This window comes from Macrotis lagotis, chromosome 1 (assembly GCF_037893015.1).
Source record: "Macrotis lagotis isolate mMagLag1 chromosome 1, bilby.v1.9.chrom.fasta, whole genome shotgun sequence".
NCBI classification, from domain to species: domain Eukaryota; kingdom Metazoa; phylum Chordata; class Mammalia; order Peramelemorphia; family Peramelidae; genus Macrotis; species Macrotis lagotis.
The window spans coordinates 307,287,893-307,297,756 of NC_133658.1; the positions used below are offsets into that span (position 1 = coordinate 307,287,893).

The following is a 9,864-nucleotide window of genomic DNA, read 5'->3' on the forward strand; positions in this document are numbered from 1 at the left end:
TCCCTTCATTTTATAGGTCAAGAAACTGAGGCTTATAGAGGGGAAATCACTCACCAAGCACTGTATTGTATACAGTTAACAATAACCAGCATCAATATTTGAACCTAGACCCTCTAACTCTCAATCCAGTTTTTTTCCTCCACTATTCCAAAATGCCTCTTTAGACTGTTTCCAGAGATAGAATGAGTTACTGAGCTTGGTCAGAAGACAGACTTTAGGCCCCTTGGGAACAGGAGGAAACACACCTAAGTGAAAGACAACCATGTATCTGTATTCCATTCACTCCTGAATCTTCCATCAGCACCAAACAAATCAACTTTTTGTTTCATAACATCAAATAGTCAATTTATGCTTTTCTTCAAATGTCAAGTCCACCTTCCAGCACACTGCTTTGAAACCACAATCAGGACACCTAACACTTTCCATATGGCAACTACATTGTAGCTTTTAATTGTACCAACTGGTATCAGTCAAGCATAATTCCCCAGGAATTCAGCTCTCAGCAGTAGTCCCAGCCAACTCTCTAATCTCATCACTATGGCACTAATACTTCCATAGACACTCTGATTGGGAATGAGCACACTATAATCTCCCCAAACCAGAACTGTCAAAATGTGCTAGGTACACCACTAATTAAATTACCCTGCCTTCCTGGCATCAAAGTTTGAACTCCCTGCTTTGCTTCATCTATACCTTCAGCCAGTGTATACCCTCCCTTGTCAGGACACCATAACCAAATGACAGCAAAAAGTAACACCATCAAAATGATGCAGTTTATGGGATGGCTAGGTGGTCCAGTGGATAGAGCACCAGCCCTGGAATCAGGAGTACCCAAGTTCAAATCCAGCCTCAGATACATAATAATTACCTAGCTGTGTGACCTTGGGCAAGCCACTTAACCCCATTGCCTTGCAAAAAAAAAAAAAAACTAAAAAAAAAGAAAAATGATGCAGTTTAAGATGCATAAAGGTACATACACAGAAAGTCCTCTCCAACTTTGCTGAAATTTTATGAAAAAAATTATTAATTTTACACATAATAAAAAAAATGATCATGCCTTAGATAGCACCTTATATTTTTGTATTTGTCATCTTTCAAAGATCAAAATAGAGGCAGCAGGTGAAAACACTAGCCTGGGAGGTCCAAAAACTTGATTTCTAGACTTGGCTCTACCACTTAATATTCATGTGACCTGAGTATCTTGCAATACTATATCTGTAAAATAGAGGTAATAACTGCCCTGGCTAATCCATGGGATTGTAGCAAGGAGCAAATTAGACATAAAAGTCCAATGTAATGACTAATTGTTATATAAACATAAAGAATTTCTTTTTAAATTATCTTCATGGTCCTACCAAGTAGGCAAAACAGGTTATTCTCATTCTTCATTTGAGAAAAAAACTCAGGTTCATTCTTTCAAACATTTACTGAGTAACTACTAAGAATAAATCAGGATACAGTGGTGGATTTCTGTCCTCAAGGAACACAATTGCATAGGACAAGTCATTTCATAGAAGATAAGTGACTCATCCAAGGTCACTGACTTAGACACATTTTCTGACTCTGGTCCAGTTGTTTCTTTCACTATATATTACATTTACTCACCTTTTCCTTTAGTTGCAGGCTATTAAAGCATTTCTCTGGGATCCAATATATTTACTGCATGCTCAGTGGCCTACTTGAGGAGGCTATGTTTGAGAACCTGTCTTACTTTTGTTAATCAATCTGAATTCTGTTTCCTTCTCCATTGATTATTTCTAATTTGTCCTGTACAGAGCTGGTTTACTTATAGGTATTCACATATAGACTCTTCCATTAGATTACTAATTCCTTGAACATAGGGAGTATCCTTTACCTGTCCTTATATATTCAGCACTTTGTACAGTTCCTAGCTTAATAAAGTTTATTGACTAACTAGCTACCATATGTGCTGCTGGGCCATGCTGTGGCTTACTGCATCAAAGTAATGTCCCTGCCCAAGAAAGGGCAGAAAGACTCCCCTCCATTGTATCCAAAGAAGCATGACAATGGGGAAAAGACCAGTGAATGAGTTTAACACATTGTCCCTTATACCTCCCACCATCATCCTCACCACAAAGACAATTTGAATTATAAAGTGTAAGGACATCTCTCTGGCCCAGGACCACAGATAAAATAATCAGCTAAGCCATCACTCTTTGAACCATACATCTATTTGTATCCCAATAATTAAATGAATGACATCCTAAAGTGCAGTGTTATCAGGACAGTAGGAAATTCTAAGTAAATTCTGGTTTAGAACAATATCGAAAATCTATATTGCCAGAGGATGTGCACATTTTCTATTCTCTTATTTGATCCTCTAGACAACCCTATAAGTGAAGAAGGCATTATTAAGTCCATTTTACAGATGAGAGAACTGAGACTCCCAGAGATTAAAGTGGATTCACTCAAACTCAGTAAAAGAGTAACAAAATCTAGATTAGAATTCAATTCTGACTCTCTCTCTCCACTAAGTGGTATCCTTAGAAGAGGCAAAATACCCCTTAGGAAAGACTCCTGCTCCCTTCCCATCATATCTCTTTGATGATAGGAGCCCTCATCTTGGAATCAAGGGCAGCCTGCTTCATAACATTTGCTACTGGTATCTTAGTGCTTTTCATCTTCAAAAGTGCTTTGAACAAACATTAATTACTCCTCACAATGCTCCCAAGAGAGGGAGGTAAGTACCATCCTTCCCCATTCTTCATCTGGGAGGGATAAAAAGGCAAAAAGGTTAAGTGAACTTGCCAAAAGCCACAAGCAGAGTTGGAGTTAAGCAGAGGCCTCCAGCAGACTCTTCTCCACTTTTCCAAATGGCGTTTAAAAAAAAAAGGCTCACAATACCTTTGTGGAGAATTCAATTATTTAATTCATAATACTAGATGTTTTTCCTTTGTCTCACTCTCTAGCTATCCCATCAGCCTCAATTTGGAAAACAAGGAGACCCAGACATTTTAAAGTAGGGGAGGAGGGGAAATATTTATTATGGCTTTAAAGATAAATGTCAAATGAATTAAGCTACTACTACATTTAAAATTTCCTCTCTAGAAGAATGTAGTCTGCTTTCATTTTTTAATTTTAGTCTGCTTTTCATTTTTCCATATGACATTAGTTAGTAATACTTTTTTAAAAGTAAACAACAGATTAAATTTTTAAAAACTCAATGACAATATACTTATTTGATAAGTATATTTCTTTGTCTTGAATTACAAAATGAATTCATTCATAAAAATTCATCAAATCATTTTAATTTGGGGGGGATTCAATGACTTAAAAAGCAGGGTAGGGAGGATTTTGAATGGTACATATGACTTTGTTAATATCTCTAATGCCCACATGAACTACAAGCTAATAAAACATCTAAGATCAGGATGGTTCCCTAGTGGGCAGATGGGTGTCAGTAGTTTAATGAAAAGGCAGCAGCCCCTCTTGGAGACCTGAAGGTCAAGGTACAAATCTCTTCCCCTGTTAAGCTTCCTCCCCTTGAAGTTCTACTTGTCCATCATAGCCACATCTGACCAACCCTTCTTCACCACCAGCACGCGTGCGCTCGCGCACACACACACACACACACACACACATACATCTACTACTTCCAATGAATAACTCTTTCACTTTCCCTCCCCAAACCACCTGGACATGCCTGCCTACCAGCTGGTAAGGATGGCAAATCCAACCTGCCAGTTTGATTGTTCCCCCTTTAAGAAAGAGGGAAAAAAATTAAATGTCACATCAAAAACTTCATTCATCTTTTGATCCTCTGGGCTGCCTGAGTTGCACGCAGATCATTTGAAACCCACATGTGGAGTCATATAACTTGCAGGACATCCATGAACTCCAGTCACTGCCAGACCCCGAACTCTACTGTCTCTCCCTAGCAGACAACTCCACAGAACCACTTACTTAGCTGGGAAGGACCTCTACCAAGAAATCTCAGAACTTCATCCACAAGGTAAAAGAGGGACTTAACCAGCAATACTCATAGAAGGTGTCCTAAGTCCCCAGGGCCTGGAAGAAGAACAAGACTAATCCCAAAGACAGTGATTTTCTAGTAATTAGAGGAGTGACCTGACACCCGCACTATTAATCTTAAAGAAGAAACTGGCAAACCCTCCTGTAGGCTTTGCCCACTAGAAATCTCCCTGAAAAGGAGGGGAGGAGGGAGCTCTGTAAAATGCTACTCAAAATGATCAAAAACTCACTGCTCAAGTCTCTAAGCAGTTCCCAATGGCAGGTTTAATCCAAGACCCCCAAAGAAAACGGAAAACCAGAGAACTCAAATTTGATTCCACTCTGCTTTATGAAACAGAAAAGTCTAGGAGAGTCAGTTCCCCCAGGAGCACTGATGCAGCTTTCTTCTTTAGCCTTCTCCCACTACAGCAAGCAGTTCCGCAGTCCTTTCTTCACCAGGAGCCCCAGAGTCCACCAGCCCAGCCTTGACCTCTGCACCAACAGCTGTTGCCACTGGGAAACTGCCCCAACTCCTCTCCAATCCTATTTCTGAACTCTTCCCCCTCCTGCATGCATACATATTAGAGCAGGTGAAACAGACAGCCACCACCCCCATCCCTCTTCATGCAGACCATGCATAAAAGCAGAGGCCAAAGTGGCCCCCTGACTCTTGACCTGGACTCCTTCAGGAATGGCCCCCTGGCTCTACTCTATTTCTTCTGTCTAGGGTCTCTAGCCCATGACTCAAGTTGAGATTCCTTGGCTTTGTCAAAGAGGGAAGAATGGCTCTGAGATCCCTCCAGAAGAGAAGTACAAGTCATTTCTGTCCCCATATAACTTTAATCTTGAAAAATATGTCATATCCTCCCTGGCTTTCCAAGGTCTCCTCCCTATGCCACCTCAAGACAAGAGACATAGTGCCAACTCAACTCTCCAGGGGAGTTTGAGGGTTGGGGCTAGTTGTCATCTCTACTTTCCAATAGCTTCCCATAGTAAGGGAAGGGAGGGAGGGGGGGGGGAGAGAGAGAGAGAGAGAGAGAGAGAGAGAGAATATGAAAATATCTTGGTGGGAGGTGGGGGTGGCCAGAAAGAGGAGAAAGACCCTGGGCGCATTTGGGAAGCCAGAGTCCCCTCTTGGAGGAGAAGGGAAGGGTCAGAGAAAGGGGATGGGCTAGGAACCGGCATCACACTCCCTTCACTAGATAGAAGGAAGAAACGGGAAAAAAAAAAAAGAAAGAAAAGATGCAGCAGAGCAGCAGGAATTCTAGGGCACGGAGGGGAGGGTGGGGGAAGGGTCCGTACCCGGGTGCCGCTGGAGAAGCCGCCCACCACCCGGGGCTGCCGGGATCCTGGGCCACTGCTGGGGTAGCGCTGCTTCCCGATCCAGTCCTCGATCCCCTTCCTAGCCCAGGAGGCGTTCACTGCGAAGCTGTCACCTAGGACACAGCACAGTCCGTTTGAGAGCCTAACCCCAGCATCCACCCCCTCCCTCTCCCGACCCCTCACGCAGTACATCACCCGTAAAGTTATACAGGGAAGCAGGGAACAGGAGTCAGGGAGAGGAGAAAGGTAAAGACGAAGAGAGTCAGAGGAGAACAAGGAGGAAGGATGGGGAGAAAGAAAGAAGTAAAAAATGAGAAACGAAAACAAGGAGGGAAAGGAGAAAGGACAGAAGAAAGGCAGAGCGGGAGGGAAGAAAGTAAGGAGAACAAGGAGAAAAGGAAGAAGGAGGAATAAAGGGATTCAGAAAGAAACTGCTAAGAAGAGAAGAGAAGAGAGTAGGTTAGCGGAGAGAGGAGTGCAGACGAGGACGAACAGAGGGATGACCAGGAGGAACGAGGGAAAGATGGAGAGCTCAGAGTTGACAAGCAGGATCAAGGAGGGACTCGAAGTCAGGGAAGGACCAGCCCGCGGGAGAGCAGGGTCCGGGGACAGAGCTAGGACAGGTTGGAGGCCAGCGCGGAGAGGGGCTGAGGCCGGAGCCGACCCCGGGGGCCGAGAGCCGAAGGCGGCGGAGCGGGAGAGGAGGAGGAGGAGGAGGGGAGGCGGGGGGCTGAGAGGAGAGTGGGGCGGGGGCGGGAGGGGAAAGACCCCGAGAAAGAGCAGGGTCAGAAAGTTTGCCCCGGGGCGGGGAGCCATCATCCCTACCTTCGGGGCTCTCCCTGCGCTTACACACGGCGGCTGGGCAGATCCGAGGCGGCGGCGGCGGGAGCAGGAAAGAAAGGGAGAGGAGAGTTAGATCGCGGCTCGGCGGGCTGGGCTGGGCAGGGCTGGGCAGGGCAGGGAGGAGAGGAAGAGGAGGAAGAGGGGGAGAGAGGAGGAGGAGGAGGGGAGGAGGGGGAGCCCGGGCCCGGGGCCGGGGATTGCGGGAGACACTGACCGTGCTTGGAGTGAAGTTTGCCCATGGTGCGGCTGGGCGGACACCGGCCCGAGAGGGCGCCTGCTTAATCCATGTGTCCCGGCCCTTGGCCCAGGCTCCCCGCCCAGCCTCTCCTCTCCTCTCCTCTCCTCTCCTCTCCTCTCCTGCCCTCTCCTCTCCTCCTCTCCTCTCCTCTCCTCCTCTCCTCTGCCTCTGCCTCTCTCCCTCTTTCTCCCAAAGACAGAGGCGGTACCAGGACGAGCTCCCTCCAGCCCCGCGGCTGCCTGATTGACGCCTCCTTGCGCTGAGCCCCCAGCCCGACGCCTCCTCCGCGCGCCCATTGGGCCGCGGCGGCGCATCAAAGAGGAGCCCGGAATGGGGAGGGGGCGGAGACTGGCGGGGGCCGGACTCCCCGCGGGGCGGAGGGAGCCGAGCTGTGGCCGGCCGGCCCCGGGGTGGGGGTGGGGGGGAGGTGGGGGAGCGCGATGCTACCCTCATCCCCAGCCCTCCACCCCACCCCAGTCCTTCCCGGTCCCGACAGCTGGTCCCCGCTAACGCTTCACCAGCAGACCCCCTGCTCCGGGAGACTTGAGCCAGGTCCCACCTAGCCTCTCCTGCTGGGGCGCCGTCCTACAAAGAGAAGTCACCACTTGCCCCCTCCTCCATCCATTCAGGGACACACAGACACACACACAGACACACACACCCTTACTGGTTGGGATGGGGACGTAGACTCACAGGTCAGACACGTCCCTTCTTGGGCCAAAAAGAAGAGAAAGGAGGAAAGACGGTATGTTGATCTTATAAATCATTACCTTACATTTGTATAGTACTTTTTTTAAGTTTCCGAAGCACTTACACAATCAGTATCTCACTGATCCTCACCACCTCCAAGATAGACCATTTTCCCCATTTGTAGGAGGAGAGACTGTCCAAGGTGACAAGATGAATCGGTGAGAAAAATCAGAGCAGACCCCAGATTTAAGTCCTAATCCAGGGTTCTTTCCAGTGCAACACTACTGACCTGAGGGAGCAGGATATGTCATCTTGGTTACTAAAATTGACTGTTTCTAGAACATTATTAGTATATTAATTTGCTATTGCCCATCTGCATTGGTGAAGGGAGTTTCCATACTGTGAGTTCCCTAACACTGATGAAATCACAAATTCCAACCAAAAAAGAAATCAAAACCACATAATCTCTCTGGTGCCAGGATAGGAACTATAGACTGAGTATATTACAATAGTCCATGCCTTGGCTAGAAGTCTCTGGGTGACATGGCAGATGTCTAGAAGTCTTGCCTTCCCCCTGCTATTAAAAGAGATTCCCTTGTCCATCAGAAGTCCACTAATGTACAGTTAGTAAGCTAGTCACAAAGGCAATGTCTGTTTTTTCTTTGATCTTCCTCAGTTTCTAGAGCCACACAACTATTTATTTTGTCTGAATGAAATTTTGTGATGTTTCCTCTGACTTAGGCAGCTTCAGCAATAACTGCTGCATTTTTTTTTTATCAAAGGGGAAAAAAATGTCTGTTCTGCTGGACAGGCTAGAATCTAAGAGTTGGAAGGGACCTCAGAGGTCATTCAGTACCACCCCTATCTGAAGCTGAAATTCCTAAAAAGTGGAGCATCTAGCCTCTAGTTGTGGTAACACAGGGAACTCACTACCTCAAAAGGGAGTTCATTCCATTTTTAGACAACTCTAATTAGAATTGCTTCCTTATATTGAGCTAAAATCTGCCTCCAGCTTCTAAACATTGTTTCCATTTCTACTAACTCAGATCAAACAAAATCAGTCTACTTGATGGGAATCTATCCCAATACATCTTATAGCACTTATTTTCCAGTATATTCTTAAATTCATGCTTCTAATTACCTACTAATTTAATCTTCCCTCAGTTGTGGACATTCTCAGTCCTAGGGAAGCTTTTGGACTGTTGAAGAGGAAAAAAAAAGAAACAATTACATATCTAACTATAAGTTGGAATATGTCAGGGGGAAACTATGAAATCCTAGAAAGAACAGTGGACTCCAAGAGTAGAATGGAAAACAAAGTTTTGATTCTGATATTTTTCACATTCTGTACCTATTTCCTCATCTGTAAAATGGGCATAACAGTGCCTCACCAGATTGTTATGAGAAAAGTACTTTATAAATTCAAAATTCCCATAGAAATAGGTTTTTATGATAAAGACAGAAAGATTCAAACCAAAGTTCCATCCTTATCCTTTTTAACCCTTTTATAGCTTTTGATACTGGGGACCACTTTCTCCCTTGATCATCTCTCCTCCTTTAGTTTCTGTGGACACTGCTCTACTTTGATTCTCCTCCTACCTGCCCAATTTCTTCTTCTCAGTTTCCTTTGCTAGATTATTCCTCCCACCAAGTATGTGCATAAAGCCCCCCCCAGTCTCTGTCATTTGCCTCTCTTGTCTCACCACATTCTCTTCATCAGCTCCCATGGATTCAATTATGATCTCTATGAATGTCTCCCAAATCCCCCATGTAACAAGTTCTAATCTTTGTCATGAATTCCAGCCCTTTGGTGCTTACTTCCTGGAGGACCTCTCCATTTGGATCAAGTCCTTGCAGTGTCTCAAATTTAGTATGTCCAAAACAGAACTCATATTTCTCCTATTGTTCATCTCTCCTCCAAACTCCTTTATTCTATCATAGGCACTATCATCCCTCTAGTCACTAAGGTTAGCAACACTGGCATCACCTCCAACACATTGCTCTCCCTCTGAAAGGCCCTGGAACTCATTCCTTATATGCAATCAGTTGCCAGGTCTTATTGATCCTATTCCCACAATATTTCTCACATCAGTCTCTTTCTCTCCACTTAAAAAGTTGAATTTTATTGTAATGTCTTTTGTCTGTTTTGGACTCCTTATTTCTAGTCTCCCTTTTCTCCAATACATCCAAATGGACATACCTGTAACACAAATCAGACCATCTCGCTCCCTACTCAAAAATCTTCAGTGGTACTCTATTACTTCTAGGATAATATTGAACCCTCATACTGGTATTTGGAGCCCTTCTCAATCTGAATTCCCAACTGTGTTTCCAATCATATTTCACATTCTTTGTCTCAGTAGAATTAACTCACTAGCTATTTCCTGGACATGATGTTATGACTATCTCTTGTGTGTCTTTGTTTAGGCTATTAGTTTTGGAAGGCTCACCCCTCAGCACCTTCATCCAGCTTCCTTCAAATTGCAGCTCAGGTGCCACCTCATGCATGAGGTCTTTCTTGATTCCCACATTCATCAGTGAAATTACTTGATATATTATTTTAGTTTACTTTTAGTTTACTATCTTTCTTATATGTTATAGCTTCTTTATCTTATATCTCTATTTTATATTAAATCTTATATCCATATTCTGTTCTACCCAAAGAAACTATAAGCTCCTGAAAACAGTGACTATTTATTCAAGCTTATCCAAAAAGAGGGTTTTGCCTATCATAGAGTTATGAAATGATTTTTAAACTGAATTAAATTGGGAGTTCAGAGTAGGAAAAGACCGTATGA

The 9,864-nt window shown here is 44.5% G+C and overlaps 1 protein-coding gene across 1 annotated transcript in view; it reads right to left on the reverse strand.

Moving 5' to 3' along the window:
• The window catches only part of NKD1 (NKD inhibitor of WNT signaling pathway 1), a 121,470-nt gene extending 114,866 nt beyond the window's left edge, over nucleotides 1–6,604 (reverse strand). Inside the window, exons 1-3 of the mRNA XM_074211354.1 lie at nucleotides 6,353–6,604; nucleotides 6,121–6,153; nucleotides 5,275–5,408 (exon numbers count right to left, since the gene is read on the reverse strand). Of these exons, the coding sequence (XP_074067455.1) occupies nucleotides 5,275–5,408; nucleotides 6,121–6,153; nucleotides 6,353–6,377 (192 nt within the window). The 5' untranslated portion in view covers nucleotides 6,378–6,604. The remainder of the gene's footprint in view (nucleotides 1–5,274; nucleotides 5,409–6,120; nucleotides 6,154–6,352) is intronic.
• Nucleotides 6,605–9,864: the final 3,260 nt, after the last annotated feature.